At 32.4% G+C, this 18,368-nt stretch overlaps 1 protein-coding gene across 3 annotated transcripts in view; it reads left to right on the forward strand.

Moving 5' to 3' along the window:
- LOC143045596 (RNA helicase aquarius-like) overlaps positions 1–16,512 on the forward strand; it is a 68,809-nt gene extending 52,297 nt beyond the window's left edge. For 2 of the 3 annotated variants that reach the window (XM_076218199.1, XM_076218200.1), the window contains exons 28-39: positions 1,808–1,855; positions 2,204–2,362; positions 2,914–3,051; positions 3,505–3,576; positions 4,258–4,445; positions 4,849–5,020; positions 6,688–6,858; positions 7,584–7,669; positions 9,655–9,766; positions 10,871–10,933; positions 11,842–11,961; positions 16,272–16,512. In XM_076218199.1, the coding sequence (XP_076074314.1) occupies positions 1,808–1,855; positions 2,204–2,362; positions 2,914–3,051; positions 3,505–3,576; positions 4,258–4,445; positions 4,849–5,020; positions 6,688–6,858; positions 7,584–7,669; positions 9,655–9,766; positions 10,871–10,933; positions 11,842–11,961; positions 16,272–16,313 (1,371 nt within the window). In that variant the 3' untranslated portion in view covers positions 16,314–16,512. Of the gene's footprint in view, positions 1–1,807; positions 1,856–2,203; positions 2,363–2,913; positions 3,052–3,504; positions 3,577–4,257; positions 4,446–4,848; positions 5,021–6,687; positions 6,859–7,583; positions 7,670–8,921; positions 8,971–9,654; positions 9,767–10,870; positions 10,934–11,841; positions 11,962–16,271 lie in introns of all 3 variants that reach the window. The other variant, XM_076218201.1, reaches the window with a different exon arrangement.
- The last annotated feature ends 1,856 nt before the right edge of the window (positions 16,513–18,368 follow it).

Genomic DNA, 18,368 nt, shown 5'->3' on the forward strand with positions numbered 1-18,368 from the left:
CTGTTTGTACATATATTGAAGGTGTGCATGTGGTCAGGGTTTTATTAATATTTGCTCTTTTGGGAGATAGTTGAAGTTTGTCATTTTTTTTAAGTATTTACTTTTATAAGTGGTTCTTCTACAGTGAACCATAAACCTATGTGCTCCCAAGCTCAACTGTGTGTATGTAGTTTGAAATTAAACTTTGCATCTGCGGGTGCATCATAATGTTCTCCTAGACACAATACTATCTCAAGGAAAGTCTCACATTGACTTTGTTATAATACAGTAACTTCAGATTGGTGTGCTTTGTCTAGTCTTATTTATATAATGTTACGTGTATTATTATATTTCTTATATTTCTTATTTTTTCTTGTAAGGCCACAATTAAAAATATTTTGGTTTGCCCAAACCCTACCCAAAGGTTGAGACAGTGGGTAGGTAGGTAGGCATTTTCTTTTCTTTTTTCAAAAAGAAAAATTGAAGTATCGAGTGTTTATTAGTCTTCATGCCTATCTGATTAAAAAAAAACTTCTTCAAATCAGGACAATAAAAGAATTTGAGTAGGCAGCTTTTTTCTGGGTAGGTTTATTGTTGAGGTCTGAAAGTGACTTATAACTGCCAACAGCCACATTATTTGGACTTTGGTGGATAATAATCAGACTGTTATCTCATTGGCAGTCACACCCCATCTCCTTATTTTATTACAGGTTAATTATTTGAAATAAATTACTTCAATATTAAACATTAAATCATTTGAAAAATGTTGTCATTTTAAGATTTCAGAGTATATGTATGTATATTAAAATAAGAATTTACAGACTAAATTTCACATCAAATACAGTGCAACCTGTCTAATTCGACATACAGGGGGACCAAAAAAATGTTGGATTAAACAGGGTCTGAATACTCAGATTATTTCTGTAAGGATAGGCATATTTTGGGACCATGAAAATGTGTCAGTTTAAGCAGGATGTTGGAATACTCAGGTGTCAGATTAGACAAGTTGCACTGTATTAACAGTTTGTTTAAATATTGTCACTAGCACTTTCATGCCTTCTGACAATCTTCAGAAATGTGCAGTAGTGGAAAATATACTGTATTTCCGTTCTATAAAATGAACAAATCTAATAAATATTTAAAGACTGGCAATAATGTTAATCTATAGATTTTGGAAACAATTCATATATATTTTATTATATCAGTCACCCTACCTATGGTGAACTGAAATGTCTCCTAAGATTCAGTGGGTAAATTGTGTAAAAATCAAGACTTGCAACAAAAATATTCCATTCTACATGCAGACTATATTTTGATGCATCTATTAGCATGCCTCTGTCTTCCAGGTCAAGAAAGAAAACGAAAAAAAAATCGCGTCAAATTTTCCTCCTCACCACGACCACCCCACCCTGTGATCCCCTATCTTATTAGATTTAAAGGTATCCATATGCATCAGCATCAGGGTACAGCTCAATTGCATATTTGCCAAAAAATTGTCAATTAGACAGTTTCTGAAAATGAATCAGCATGGTAAGGGTTTGAAACCTCAAAAAAGTTTATTAAGCATAATTTCTCCACATAAATCTATATTAAATTTATGTAGGTATTTGAAAGTTTTGTGATGTTTTGCCGGGACCATATTTATGATTTAGCCACACTAGGCTTAATGCTTATGGGGACCAAAACAGTTACTATTTAGATTATAAGTATTTATTGAATGTCATAACATTTTATTCCTTTTGCAAGTTAACTTATAAAATGAAATAAGAATTTTTGTGTAAATAATAATCTGAAGCATTATAGTCAAATCTTATTTTCTTCATTACAGGTTTTAGCCAGATGGGAAGAATACTTAAGTAAACTGAGACAGTCAAAGGTATATACATCACATTTCCAAATTTTCATTTATTGTTTCAGTAATACTTTCAATTTTCATACATTTTTACAAAACTTTGAAAGATTTTATTTATTGACTTATGAATTTAACAAAGTAACACTAATTTCGCCTTTTCAGAATCTAATAGACTATGGGTAATATCATTGTTAGTACACCAAAATGAAAAGAACGTTACATCATTAATTGAATTTCCATTGTGTTTTGACCAATTACAACGTTTTGATGTACGCTTTAAAAAATATTACCCAGAATGTATTAGATTCCGAAACGGTGAGTTATTGTGTCATATCTAATATTAAAGTTATGTTTACTGATTGTTCTTTGTAGGAATGTGATAAGTTGCAAAAGATAAAAGAGTTGTTTCCCTTTAACAAATTCTTTGAGAATGCACCACAGCCATTATTTAAAGGTAGCACCTATGCAGAAGATATAGATATAGCTGAAGGCTGCTTTAGACATATCAAAAAGATATTCACTCAGCTTGAGGTAGGATTTGTTGTATAATTTATATATTCAATTCATATTTCTTTATGTATGAAATTTTTGTTAACAGCAATAACAGGTGTAAGTAGGTGAAGTTATAAGACTTGTACTGTCGTTAGTTAACAGTACTTACAGATGTCCTGAATGTAAAAAGATGATTAAAAAAGTAATTGTAACATTAGTGTCACCAATTTTAGGGAGGTGGCCTTGAAAAAATATTCCATATAAATACTTGGTGCTGGGATAATTGCTTCATTTTTTTACAAGTGAGTTTAATTTTTCAGAAAAATCAGCAATAAGGAACAATTTTGGGGGCAGGGATAATTGTAAAAATATCCCATATCAAATACGTTGGGTATGGTAACTAACAGCTTTAGGTTGGTGTTCATAATCATTATATTTTATATATCTATATATGATTTTGTAATTAAAAATCTGTACAATATATGTAATTTAATGAAACAATATTCTTGGTATTTATTAGTTCCTCAATACTAGGAGGTCATTCTATAAGAAGCAAATGTCTCCATTAAAAGCTTCTATTACTGTTTCAGGAATTTCGAGCTTTTGAGTTACTTAGAAGTGGAACAGACCGAGCTGAGTATCTCCTTATAAAGGAAGCTAAGATCATTGCTATGACATGTACACATGCTGCCTTGAAGAGAAGAGATCTAGTAGCAGCAGGCTTCAAGGTAAGATTTAAATAATAACAAAAATCAATTTATACAATATGTCATAACCAGAATCACGGACAGGTCTAGTTACCATTCAACCCTGTCCATCCATAGGTCTGAAACTTATAGAGGGTACCTAGTGTTGTTTCATGCATATCTCAACTAGTTTTCCCTCAGCATTGTTCAAACATTGCCTCCTTATTGAAGATGAGTACCACCTACACCTAGAGTTAAACTATTTGACACACTTTTCTCAGAAAATTCTTAACAAAATGACTGCACATGTTCATAATTACGAAAACATTTGAACTTACATGCTAATTAGATTTTCGAACAAGATTTTGTGTTTCACTGAACATGGAAATGGTTAAGACATATCAGAAGACAATAATAAACTGTAGTAGTAATACATGTACTTTTAAAAGATACAAATGTGAAACTTAGAAAGCCAAATGTTTTTTCTCATTCCAGTTTGACAACATACTAATGGAGGAAGCTGCTCAGATTTTAGAGATAGAAACTTTTATTCCACTTTTGTTACAGGTAAGTGTAGAAATCTTTATACCAAGCTTAGTTTAAGTGCAGAAACTTATATAGCAAGAATAAAATTAGTAGCATTTCTGAAACTTTTTGAAATAAATATTCCACAAAAGATAATAACAACCCAAACCTGTCAACCTCTGAAAATGAAAATGCAGAATATGGTTTAGGAAGACAATGTCAGGGATACCATTTACATACTTTTTTCCGTGATTTTAGTATCTAAGATAAAATTGAGAATGGAATTTTTTTCATTTTTTAAACATATACCAGTTTCCTACAAATATTTGCAATTGTAAAGTATTTGCTGAAACTATTCATGTTTTCATATTACTTCAATGTATATTTTAATTTAGAATGTTATGTTGTTGAAGTTTAAAATAGGGCACATGTAAAGTGGAGGGGAAATAATAAAACCACAAATTATTTCCTAGTGTAATTTGAGATTTAAGGAAAGTCAAAGTTGGGTGAAAGTGATAGGTTTGACCCTTGAACTATCAAATTAAATATCCATGAAAAAATAAACCACTTTTGAGAAATTGCTCAAAATTTAGCCTTTACTCACTACTGAAATTATATAAAACAGTTTAACAATTTTTAAGTTTATGACACATATTTCACCAAATAGATGAAATTTTTGATAACAGTACTGCAGACTTATGTTCCAAATTATATATCTTTTAGAATCCTGAAGACAATATTAACAGATTAAAGAGATGGATTATGATTGGAGATCACCACCAGTTGCCTCCTGTCATCAAAAATATGGCATTCCAAAAGTTCTCTAACATGGAACAGTCATTGTTCACAAGACTTGTCAGATTGGGTGCACCTACTGTAGAACTGGATGCCCAGGGAAGAGCTAGGGGAAGGTAACTGACAAAAAAGAACAGTTTTATTTTACAAGTGACATATTTTAAACTTAAATGAAAAAAATAATCAAAGTATGAGTTAATTTTATTAATTTTGTCAAATTCAATGGGAAAATCTTTAAAAATAATCAATTTAAATGCTTTTGAAAAATTTACATGATAAAAAGCAGTTTTAGATTGCAGGACAACCTTCATTTCTGAGCAAAAGCCACACCATATAGTACACTTAAGTAGGTCTGACATGGCGTCATAATAAAATGTTTAAACGTATGAATAATTTAGAGAAGATAAAATGTGGTTAATTGACTAATAGCATGGACAGATTTTAGCTACATTCATAAAAGATCCTCTTCACAAATGTTGTTCATAGAAACAGTAGGATAAATTCTTTCTTACATTTTAGTATTGCTAACCTGTATAACTGGAGATATAAGAAGTTAGGAAATCTACCCCATGTTATGGTGAATCAGGAATACAGATTAACTAATGCAGGATTTGTACATGACTTCCAGTTGATTGATGTACAGAATTTTAATGGAGTTGGAGAATCAGAACCAAATCCTTACTTTTATCAGGTATGAATTGACTACATCATTTATAAGTTTGTATTCTAAAACCACAGACTTTTTTTCACATTTAGATAACCATTCTGTAGTTATCTTTATTTTGTTTGTTTAAAAAAAACTTTATTCAGGCCAATGATAGTTAAAACATCAGTGAATATATAGGTCATGCAAGTTTAAGTATACCAATGATAGGCTAAACATCAATGAATTCATAGATTTTGAAGGTTTTAGGGAAAATGATCAGTTTAACTTCAGTAAACCCACAGGCAATGGATGTTTTAAAGGTTAGCCTTATGGCTAAGTACACAGACAAGAGTCCCTTCTTTAGGCCCAGTTTATTGAAAATGGGTAGATTGAATCTTTATTCGAGATATTCTACTAGGTTACCATTTGGTAAGTTATGAAAGTAATTCAGTGATAACCAGAGCTCCAGATAAGCTGCGTATTTGCGTGATCACGCAATAAAAATAATAAAAAACCCAATGCAATTGCCCATTGCAGGGTTCAATAACCCAATTATTTCAAAGGAAAACCCAATTATTTGCCCAAACCATGAGTTCTCAACCCTTTAATTGGCTACTGTTTGCGTTATTTACCCTTATCTGTTTACAGTCGTCGCGTAAATCTATGTTTATAATATTTATAATTGGAAATCTCCTTTCGTTCTAAAAATAGATCCCTGCATCTCTGTTGGAGTTTTCCCGTTGCTCAATAGGTACACATGTTTTTGAAAACATTTCGGTCTTCTCTGCGTTTATCCAATTAGCGTGTGTCATTTAGTCATATTTTGTTTGCATTGCTCGAGATTTACCATAACATACATTGAATTAAAACGAAAGTGAATGTCCGGTAAAAATATTAAATAGAAGCATGTTTTCTGCTTCTTTTGAAAAGCTGAGGGAAAGTTATGATAACAAGACTCAGCCAGTGTTTTAGGAAGCGTCAATCGAAAGCACAGGCGTGTGTGCGTACCTTCTAACGAGAACATTGCTAATAAACACAGGGTTTCGTCAAAAACGAATTCAGTTGGAAAAAGTGAAAGGCCAAATCAATTATGACATGATAAAGCATGAGAAACCAAAAGTTCTAATAAAAGACAACTAAACCCAGATTTATATAAATTGAATAAACCAAAATCATTCAAGTATAATTAGAGTTTATGTAGTATTTTTTTTCATTTTACGGTTAATTAATGAATACACACACAGGCACTGGTCTCAGAATTTATTATATAAAGGTGTAAGACGAGTGCCTGTGAATACACATATCCGTTTTTGTGAGAAAATACAAAACTGGCAGAAGGTTTGGAACGGGACACAAATTAAACCTACAATTGCTCCTCAGTGAATAAACCAAATAAAACAGCTAGCAAATAACCCTAACCCTAACCATCAACCAAATAAAACAGCTAAACAAAGAAAGAAACATATTTAAGATGGAAAAAAATCTGGGGTTGATATTGCCTAAATATTCAATATTGTGTTGATGAAAAAACCCAATACATTCAGGAGCTTGGTGGTGAAAAACCCAATTTGATATTAACATGAGGGGTGAATTGGAATTGATAATGCAATTAAAAAACTTTATCACCCAATTATATAAGAAAATGGTGGGTAAAAAACCCAATTTGAGAATTCTTATCTGGAGCTCTGGATAACATTATTATTATATTTCAGAACTTGGCAGAAGCTGAGTATGTTATAGCAACTTTTATGTACATGAGGATGCTTGGTTACCCTGCAGAGAAAATCTCCATCTTAACTACTTACAATGGACAGAAACATCTGATCCGTGATGTGTGTAAACAGAGATGTGGAACTAATCCATTTATTGGCTTTCCTCATAAGGTAATTAGTTAATATGTAGCAGTTTAATGAAGTTGAGAATTGAACTTGAGTGTGGCTAAAATCAGGAACTTTATAATTTCCAGTACCTGAAATTAGATTTAAACATTAACTGATTTAAAAGAAACCTATCGAAATTCAATATTTGTCTGATGTTTAAAGAATGCTTCAGTAGTTGATATAGATATATTTGTATTCTAATCCAGTGGCAACAGCTTTATCTTAAAATACTATAAAAGTAATATAGATTCCACAACTGCAACAAGTGTATTCCGATATTTCTCCACCGGAGTCAGTTAAATTTTAATATTTAAAGAGCGAGGCTTGCAGAGCTTTTTAAATGAATTAAAATTTAACTGTTGAGAGTGGAAAAATATTGTAATACAAGAGTTACAGTGGTGGAATCTGTCGATTTTTCACTTGTGAGAAGAAATATTTTTCTCACACAGGTCAGGAAATGTGAAAATAGCACAAAAATTAGAAAAAACCCATTCTAACATCACATTTATAAGTCCTTTTGTTGGTCTTAACCATTGAAACATTCCTGCATTTTTTACAGATACATTTTGTAAGTCAGAATACAGGAAATCTGTATTTTGAGATTTTTTGCTTTTGAATCATGGCCAATCTTTTTATAAGAAAAAGTATTACATGTATTAGACTGCAATATGATATTGAGCTACTGACATACAAATTCTTAATAACATTGGTAACATTTTGTTTTCCAGATAACAACAGTAGATAGATACCAGGGCCAACAGAATGATTATATCTTACTGTCCTTAGTCAGGACAAAAACTGTCGGTCATTTAAGGTAATTATATATATTACTGTCCTTAGTCAGGACAAAAACAGTCGGTCATTTGAGGTAATTATATCTTACTGTCCTAAGTCAGGACAAAAACAGTCGGTCATTTGAGGTAATTATATCTTACTGTCCTAAGTCAGGACAAAAACAGTCGGTCATTTGAGGTAATTATATCTTACTGTCCTTAGTCAGGACAAAAACTGTCGGTCATTTGAGGTAATTATATCTTACTGTCCTTAGTCAGGACAAAAACTGTCGGTCATTTGAGGTAATTATATCTTACTGTCCTTAGTCAGGACAAAAACTGTTGGTCATTTGAGGTAATTATATCTTACTGTCCTTAGTCAGGACCCAAACTGTTGGTCATTTGAGGTAATTATATCTTACTGTCCTTAGTCAGGACAATAACAGTCGGTCATTTGAGGTAATTATATCTTACTGTCCTTAGTCAGGACAAAACTGTCGGTCATTTGAGGTAATTATATCTTACTGTCCTTAGTCAGGACAAAAACTGTTGATCATTTGAGGTAATTATATCTTACTGTCCTTAGTCAGGACAAAAACAGTCGGTCATTTGAGGTAATTATATCTTACTGTCCTTAGTCAGGACAAAAACTGTTGATCATTTGAGGTAATTATATCTTACTGTCCTTATTTAGGACAAAAACTGTCGGTCATTTGAGGTAATTATATCTTACTGTCCTTAGTCAGGACAAAAACTGTTGATCATTTGAGGTAATTATATCTTACTGGCCTTAGTCAGGACAAAAACTGTCGGTCATTTGATGTAATTATATCTTACTGTCCTTAGTCAGGACAAAAACTGTTGATCATTTGAGGTAATTATATCTTACTGTCCTTAGTCAGGACAAAAACTGTTGGTCATTTGATGTAATTATATCTTACTGTCCTTAGTCAGGACAAAAACTGTTGGTCATTTGAGGTAATTATATCTTACTGTCCTTAGTCAGGACAAAAACTGTCGGTCATTTGATGTAATTATATCTTACTGTCCTTAGTCAGGACAAAAACTGTCGGTCATTTGAGGTAATTATATCTTACTGTCCTAAGTCAGGACAAAAACAGTCGGTCATTTGAGGTAATTATATCTTACTGTCCTAAGTCAGGACAAAAACAGTCGGTCATTTGAGGTAATTATATCTTACTGTCCTTAGTCAGGACAAAAACAGTCGGTCATTTGAGGTAATTATATCTTACTCTCTTTAGTCAGGACAAAAACTGTTGTTCATTTGAGGTAATTATATCTTACTCTCATTAGTCAGGACAAAAACTGTTGGTCATTTGAGGTAATTATATCTTACTCTCATTAGTCAGGACAAAAACTGTAGGTCATTTGAGGTAATTATATCTTACTGTCCTTAGTCAGGACCCAAACTGTCGGTCATTTGAGGTAATTATATCTTACTGTCCTTAGTCAGGACCCAAACTGTTGGTCATTTGAGGTAATTATATCTTACTGTCCTTAGTCAGGACCCAAACTGTCGGTCATTTGAGGTAATTATATCTTACTGTCCTTAGTCAGGACAAAAACTGTTAGTCATTTGAGGTAATTATATTTTTGTTTTTTGGTTTTTTTTCTCAACATTTTAGTATCAATTTGACATTGTGCATGCTTATTATTCATTGTGTATGAAATGGATGCTGGTGACATATTTTAATTGCTCATTGTTAAAAGATGACTTTTTGTGAATGTCACATGCGATGTCCCTGTTCATAAATAATGTGACTGTATTGTGTATTCGGTAAGTATATTTAGCTCTGTTGAAAGGTGTACGTAAAGACAAAAGATAAAACTATGAATTATTATCTCTCCTAAGGAAACTTATAAGAAATCTGTCATTTTTTTTTAGAAATAGACACAAATTGGTTACTTTATATAAGAACATACGTAAATAAAATAGTCTTTTATTCAGCTTTAAAGTTAATGTTAGAGGAACATCAAAACTAATGCATTTATTTCTTATGTGTAGAGATGTACGACGTCTTATAGTAGCCATGTCCAGAGCCAGATTAGGACTGTATACTTTTGCCAGGGTGAATTTGTTTAGCAATTGTTTTGAACTGACACCAGCATTTAATCAAGTAAGTATCTCAAGAAGTCTTACATACAGTATGGTCTTTAAAGTAGTTTCCTTTATTTTTATTTCAAAATTTGAAAAATTTGCTTCATATTTTTCACATTGTTGGTATTTTCTCCATTTGCTATATACAAGAAAATCATTTCATGAAAATTGAGCATTTACAATTATCCTTTAAACTTCAAATTTTTAATAATTAATGACACTAAATACTGTGGATTGATTTATTTTTGTGGGTACCAATTTTCTTGGTTTGAGGAAAGATTGCGTATTCATGTTTATTTGATTTCGTCTGCATGCACTCCTTTAGAAATGTTGTAATTTGATGAATATTTAAATTAGTGATTCCCCTGTACCTTCGAAATCCCCAATATTGGTATCCAAGGAATATTAATGAATCCAAGGTACCTACAAACACTTGGACAAAACCAAATGGCAAGGACTTTTATGTATGTATGGAAATTCCATTTTCATTTACTAAACAGAATATGCTGTGAACTGTAAAAAGAATACAAATCACCTAATCAATTCAAAACATTTCCACTACATGTGCATCCACTGAATCTATCCACTTTGGAGGTAAAACATTTCCACTACATGTGCATCCATTGAATCTATCCACTTTGGAGGTAAAACATTTCCACTACATGTGCATCCATTGAATCTATCCACTTTGGAGGTAAAACATTTCCACTACATGTGCATTCATTGAATCTATCCACTTTGGAGGTAAAACATTTCCACTACATGTGCATCCATTGAATCTATCCACTTTGGAGGTAAAACATTTCCACTACATGTGCATCCATTGAATCTATCCACTTTGGAGGTAAAACATTTCCACTACATGTGCATCCATTGAATCTATCCACTTTGGAGGTAAAACAGCATTCTATTCAGTTGTAAAAAATATAACTCTGATGCACATTATTAAATTATCATGGGGTATAGTAATATAATTTATTTTGTGAGATAGTATGCATTAAATTGTGAAAATATCCATGTACACAATATAGATTTTATCTGTTTCAATATTAGGACTGAAAATGTCAGTATCATGTTTTGTTGATTATGTTAGAATTACTTAAATTTCTTATTGTACTTTCAGTTGATGACCAGACCTTTACAGCTACACATTGTACCTACAGAGTCATATCCATCTTCTAAAAAGGTAATATCACTTTTCCGAAAGTAAGAATTTGCAGTTCATAATCTTTTAGGGGTGTTCAAAGCTTCATATCTACTTGATTCAAGGTAAATGATTCTTGTTCAAGTTCATTTCCATAGGTGTTCACAAACCATGACAGTGGCGGATTCAGAACTTTTCATAAGGGGGGCTCGCTGACTGACCTAAAGAGGGGCCTCTCTCGTCATGCTTCAGTGATTCCCTATAAAATCAACCAAATTTTTCCAACCAAAAGGTGGGGGGTGAATCCCTGGATCCGCCTATGTATGGGATATGTACAATCCATAAAAAGAGGCCAAAGAAGCTGTCAATGAAAGGAAAAGTTAAAATAAAGTGTTTTTTTTTTTTTTTTTTTATTATTGTATGAAGATTCCCATAAGAAATTCTTATGTCCAGCTTGAAAGGTTTAAACACCAACAACCTTCAACTTAAAGTGATCAGAAATAATACTGTATCAACAAGATAACAATTAGATGTTGCAATCTAGATGGACATAATAACCTAAAAAATGACTACTTAACATTGTTAATTGAAAAGACAGTTTATCACATTCATATTCATTCATATTCTAGAAGTTCATCCCTTTGACTACATGCCTTTTACATTGTCAAAATACTGTGGATTCACTATTATTCGTTGGATACCAATTTTTCCTGGATTTCGTGGGTACAGGTGAACCACAAAATTAAATGCTCAACGAATAACAAATTTTCTTTAGGCTTGTATGCAGACTTCGGCAAAACAACGAAATTAAATATCAAAGAATATGAAAGTTTTCCTTAATCCAGGAAAATTGGTACCCACGAAAATAAATGAATCCACAGTAAACATGATACAGGATTAATTTTAATCCATACAACAATGGATTTAGTAAGCGTTAGATTTTGTTTAAGGTTGGTAGTGCTGTAAAAGAACCAGTAATGGTTATAGATGACATGGCACATATGGCACAGTTTGTTTATGATTTCTACAATCAGAGAATTAACACCATGATGAAACAGCAGGATTTTACAGTAAGTACACCTATTATATTGCTAGCTATACATTTCTTTTAATTTTTGGCAGAAGAGATCAAATATAAAATCATAAGTCAAACAAAAAACAGACAGCACCTTGGCAAAGATCGAAAAAAATGATGAAAATACTAAATAGTTCTCAAAATAATAAATAAAAAGGGTGACAGTTTGTCGTCATCCCAAGACATTTGGTTTTTGCACTCTAACTTTAGTAAAAGTAAATAGAAATCTATGAAATTTTAACACAAGGTTTATGACCATAAAAGGAAGGTTGGGATTGATTTTGGGTGTTTTGGTCCCAACAGTTTAGGAATTAGTGGTCAAAAAGGGCCCAAATAAGCATTTTTCTTGGTTTTCGCACAATAACTTCAGTATAAGTAAATAGAAATCTATGAAATTTTAACATAAGGTCTATGACCACAAAAGGAAGGTTCGGATTGATTTTGGGTGTTTTAGTCCCAACAGTTTAGGAATTAGGGGCCAAAAACAGGTCCCAAATAAGCATTTTTCTTGGTTTTTGCACAATAACTTTAGTGTAAGTTAATAGAAATCTATGAAATTTTAACACAAGGTTTATGACCATAAAGGGAAGATTTGGATTGATTTTGGGAGTTTTGGTCCCAACAGTTTAGGGGCCAAAAGGGGCCAAAATTAAACATTGTTTGATTTCATCAAAAAATGAATTATTGGGGTTCTTTGATATGCCAAATCTAACCGTTTATTCAGATTCTTAATTTTTGGTACAGTTTTTAAATTGGTCTACAGTAAGGTCCAAAGGGTCCAAAATTAAACTGAGCTTGATTTTAACAAAAATTGAATGCTTGGGGTTCTTTGATATGCTGTATCTAAACATGTACTTAGATTTTTAACTGGATTTTTGTAACAAAAATGTCGGTTATTGATTTGGGGATGTATGGCGGTCGGGAGGCCGGGTGGGCGGCAACCAAATGTTGTCCGTGCATTAACTCATGAACCATTCAACCAAATTAAAGCTTTTCAAATTTTAATATGTTGTTACAGACAACAAAATGAAGGTCAAGTTCAATAATGATGATTTTAACTTTTACCAGTCAGGAGTTATGGTTCTTGAAAGATTGAAAAATGGCATTTCTGGTCGTGTCCGTGCATTTACGCATGAACTGTTCAACCAAAGCTTCCCAAATTTTAATATGTTGTTACTGATGACAAAATGGAGGTCAAGTTCAATAATGACGATTTTGACTTTTACCTTTCAGGAGTTATGGTTCTTGAAAGATTGAAAAATGGCTTTTCCAGTCGTGTCCGTGCATTTACTCATGAACCATTCAACCTATGCTTTTCAAATTTTAATATGTTGATGACAAAATGGAGGTCAAATTTGATATTGACGATTTTCACTTTCACCGTTCATCAGTTATGGTTCTTGTGATATTGGCAGGACACAAATAAATGTTAATAAATCTGGTTTGCTGTCGTTGTGACAGCCTCTTGTTGATTATGGGCCCAGTTTTCAAGTTGGTCCAAATCGGGGTCCAAAATTATTATATTAAGTATTGTGCAATAGCAAGAAATTTTCAATTGCACAGTATTCCGCAATAGCAAGAAATCTTCAATTGCACAGTATTGTGCAATAGCAACCTAGCCCTATGTGCCATAAGGCATAGCAAGGACTAAGTAAGTAAATGAGTGCAATAGCAAGAAATTTTCAATTGCACAGTATTGCACAATAGCAAGAAATATTCAATTGCACAGTATTGTCCCGTTTTCAAATTGGTCTACATTTAGGTCCAAAGGGTCAAAAATTATACTTTGTTTGATTTCAACAAAAATTTAATATATGGGGTTCTTCAATATGCTGAATCTAACCATGTATTTAGATTTTTATACGACCGCAAATTTTGAAAAAATTTTCGTCGTATATTGCTATCACGTTGGCGTCTGCGTCGTCGTCGTCGTCGTCGTCGTCCGGCGTCCGAATACTTTTAGTTTTCGCACTCTAACTTTAGTAAAAATGAATGGAAATCTATGAAATTTTAACACAAGGTTTATGACCACAAAAGGAAGGTTGGTATTGATTTTGGGAGTTTTGGTCCCAACATTTTAGGAATTAGGGGCCAAAAAGGGCCCAAATAAGCATTTTCTTGGTTTTCGCACTATAACTTTAGTTTAAGTTAATAGAAATCTATGAAATTTTGACACAAGGTTTATGACCACAAAAGAACGGTTGGGATTGATTTTGGGAGTTTTGGTCTCAACAGTTTAGGAATTAGGGGCCAAAAAAGGGCCCAAATAAGCATTATTCTTGGTTTCCGCACAATAACATTAGTTTAAGTAAATAGAAATCAATGAAATTTAAACACAATGTTAATGACTACAAAAGGAAGGTTGGTATTGATTTTGGGAGTTTAGGTCCCAACAGTTTAGGAATTAGGGGCCAAAAAGGGACCCAAATAAGCATTTTTCTTGGTTTTCGCACCATAACGTTAGTATAAGTAAATAAAATTCTATGAAATTTAAACACAAGGTTTATGACCATAAAAGAAAGGTTGGGTTTGATTTTGGGAGTTTTGGTCCCAACATAATAAGGGGCCCAAAGGGTCCAAAATTAAACTTTTGTTTGATTTCATCAAAATTGAATAATTGGGGTTCTTTGATATGCTGAATCTAACTGTCATGACTGTGTATGTAGATTCTTAACTTTTGGTCCCGTTTTCAAATTGGTCTACATTAAGGTCCAAAGGGTCCAAAATTAAACTTAGTTTGATTTTGACAAAAAATGAATCAGTTAGGTTCTTTGATATGCTGAATCTAAAAATGTACTTAGATTCTTGATTATTGGCCCAGTTTTCAAGTTGGTCCAAATCGGGGTCCAAAATTAAACTTTGTTTGATTTCATCAAAAATTGAATAAATGGGGTTCTTTGATATTCCAAATCTAACTGTGTATGTAGATTCTTCATTTTTGGTCCTGTTTTCAAATTGGTCTACACTAAAGTCCAAAGGGTCCAAAATTAAACTTAGTCTGATTTTAACAAAAATTGAAATCTTGAAGTTCTTTGATATGCTGAATCCAAAAATGTACTTAGATTTTTTATTATGGGCCCAGTTTTCAAGTTGGTCCAAATCAGGATCTAAAATTATTATATTAAGTATTGTGTAATAGCAAGTCTTTTCAATTGCACAGTATTGCGCAATGGCAAGAAATATCTAATTGCACAATATTGTGAAATATCATTTTTTTTTTAATTAGAGTTATCTTTCTTTGTCCAGAATAGTAAGCAAGAAATATCTAATTGCAAAATATTGTGCAATAGCAAGATTTTTTTTTAATTGGAGTTATCTTTCTTTGTCCAGAATCAACTTAAATCTTTGTTATATACAATATACAATGTATATTCACTTTTTACTACCAACTGATAAATTAAAATAATCTTTACCATTCAGTGATAACAAGCAGTTTTTTTACATCTTAATATTTTATGATGTATTTAAATGAGTAGTTATTGTTGCAAACTCCATTAGAAATTTTAATTGAGATTAGTTTTGGAATAAGGGAAAGGGGGATGTGATTAAAAAAATTGGGTTCAATTTTTCTCATTTGAAATTTCATAAATAAAAAAGAAAATTTCTTCAAACATTTTTTTGAGAGGATTAATATTCAACAGCAAAGTGAATTGCTCTAAGAGAAACAAAAATTTTAAGTTCATTAGAACACATTCATTCTGTGTCAGAAACCTATGCTGTGTCAACTATTTAATCACAATCCAAATTTAGAGCTGAATCCAGCTTGAATGTTGTGTCCATACTTGCCCTAACCGTTCAGGGTTCAACCTCTGCGGTCGTATAAAGCTACGCCCTGCGGAGCATCTGGTTAATATTTGGGCCTGGTTATAAAATTGGTCCACATAGAGGTCTAAAGGGTCTAAAATTGAACACTATTTGATTTCATCAAAAATTGAATTCTTGGGGTTCTATGATATGATATGCTGAATCTAACCATGTATTTAGATTTTGGATATTGAACCATAATAGGTAAATGTCCAATTGAAAATTTTAAAGTTTTTAAGTTTAAGTTCTTAGACCACATTCATTCTGTGTCAGAAACCTATGTTGTGTCAACTATTTAATCACAATCCAAATTCAGAGCTGTATCAAGCTGAAATGTTGTGTCCATACTTGCCCCAACTGTTCAGGGTTCGACCTCTGCGGTCGTATAAAGCTGCGCCCTGCAGAGCATCTGTTTTTTTTATATCTTCAACCTTATGTGAAATAAACAGACACACAGCAATTCATTAATGTATTCTTAAATTGTTACTTGTAATTTTGCAGCCTCAGGAACTTAAAGGTCCACCTAGACAGAGAAAAAGATGAGATTTTCGATCAGAGAAATAGTGAACTATTCATTGGGTCAGATTCAAACAAAGAAGGATACAAAACTCTAGAGGAATCAACTATTTCCTTCAAACTGATGTTCAAGTTATTCTTAAAAAGAATAGATTAATAAATGTCAAGTCAACATAATTAGTTGATGTTTCATTGTAAATAAAACATAGACATGACTATATAGAAACTGAGTTTTTATTCTCCCATCTTGCTTTTTCAGTGTAGTCTTCTTTAAATGTTTTCTCGTTGCCTGAAATAATTGACTTTAATATGTTATTTGAAGACTTCCCTTTAATATGGACCCAACAAGAAAAACTAATCAAGAAAGAACAAATCTTTTAAATTGAGATATCTCTTGATGTTGTACTCTGCTTCAAAATATTTAAGATACACATATATTTGTGTAGTGAAATTTGAATTTCAAATTAAGAGATACACCCTGAAAATAAAGATGTTAAGAATAAAAAATATATGTTGTTCTTGTTGGTATGAATTTAAATGTGAGATTGCTCAGTTCAAAATTAGTATGCATTTGTTCAGGCAATATTTTAACCTCTTATTTGTTAAATCAATCATTAATGAAAGTGAAATAGTGAAATTAAAACTCAATTTAAGCAGCCAATTTGGTTCAATTTTGTCAAAATGTCACTGAAAGTGAATAATTCAACCCCTTAGCTGGACATGGGTTGTGCACAATTCTGCTATAAAAAGGATAAGAATGTCAATATTGAAGGTGAAACCAGGATGAACCATTTGGTTGACTGTTCCAATTCATAAAAAAAAGCATTCTCATACAGGTAAACACGATGATAAACATACTTTTTAAAGCAATTGCTTTTATGCTATCGCGTATGGCCATCTTTGTGACCCAGATCAGAGACTCCGCCCATATCAAGCCATAGTATTTTGTTAAACAGGCTCCTGGTCTGTCATTCTTTAACACCTATGTATGTTTTCTAATGCAATACATAGCTTGAAACTTTAAAAAAACGTTAGTGGATTTAAGAAGTTTCAGAATATTTCTTGTAGATGTATTTTTGTATTTAAAGGGTCAACGGTTTGACTATCAAATAACATAGAAGTCCGAGTGAAAAAAAGTACATTTTTATAACTGCGATTCTGTTTCCGCCGTTCGTACGATGTTTCAACAAAATATGGATTCATTTCAGTTGTTGATTTAGTATTGAAAATTTAACTGAATTATCTCCTATTAAATACGGTTTTATATGTTTAATTTGTGTTTCTTTAAGAGGTCAGGTGCTCTTGTTCATTCATAAAATTATCGTTCATTCATACATTTATCGTAAAATCAAAATCACTACACAGGTTAATGCGTAGTGTCAAATGATTACCTGTAATCTAAAAATAGACAAACTTTGTTTGCGCAAATAATTTAGCGGAACGAAACCCTTGTTGAAAACAAATAACAATAAGTTCGTTTTCCTTTTCTGTCAAACTCCGTAATATTTATCGATCACCTTACTAATGAAATGGACCCGTCCAAACGTAGTAGATGCCAAGTCGGTCCAGATGAAGAGATATTTCAATTTGGAATTTTCTAGTTACATAGATTGAAAAAAGTACGTCTTTTTAAATATCATGATCAAAACTGGGAATGCATAACAAATGTCAGATGAAACCATTATCCTCGTCTTTTCAGTGAACAAGTCTACTACGTTTGTTCACACTCGACGGTCCACCGTGTTAGCAATTTTATTTCACATGTTTTCGAAATATTGAAGATCATTTTTCGCAATGTTTCCTGAAAATTGATAAATGTCAAAGCAACGTAGAGCTGTTTGTTCTTGTTCGTATAATAAAATTGAGAATGGAAATGGGGAATGTGTCAAAGAGACAACAACCCGACCATAGAAAAACATACAACAGCAGAAGGTCACCAACAGGTCTTCAATGCAGCGAAAAATTCCCGCACCCGGAGGCGTCCTTCAACTGGCCCTAAACAATACATCAGTGATAACGATTTAATGTCATGTTTGTCTGTGATGACCCCCCCCCCCCCCCCCCCCCCCCTTTCGGGATTGC

This window comes from Mytilus galloprovincialis, chromosome 9 (assembly GCF_965363235.1).
Source record: "Mytilus galloprovincialis chromosome 9, xbMytGall1.hap1.1, whole genome shotgun sequence".
NCBI classification, from domain to species: domain Eukaryota; kingdom Metazoa; phylum Mollusca; class Bivalvia; order Mytilida; family Mytilidae; genus Mytilus; species Mytilus galloprovincialis.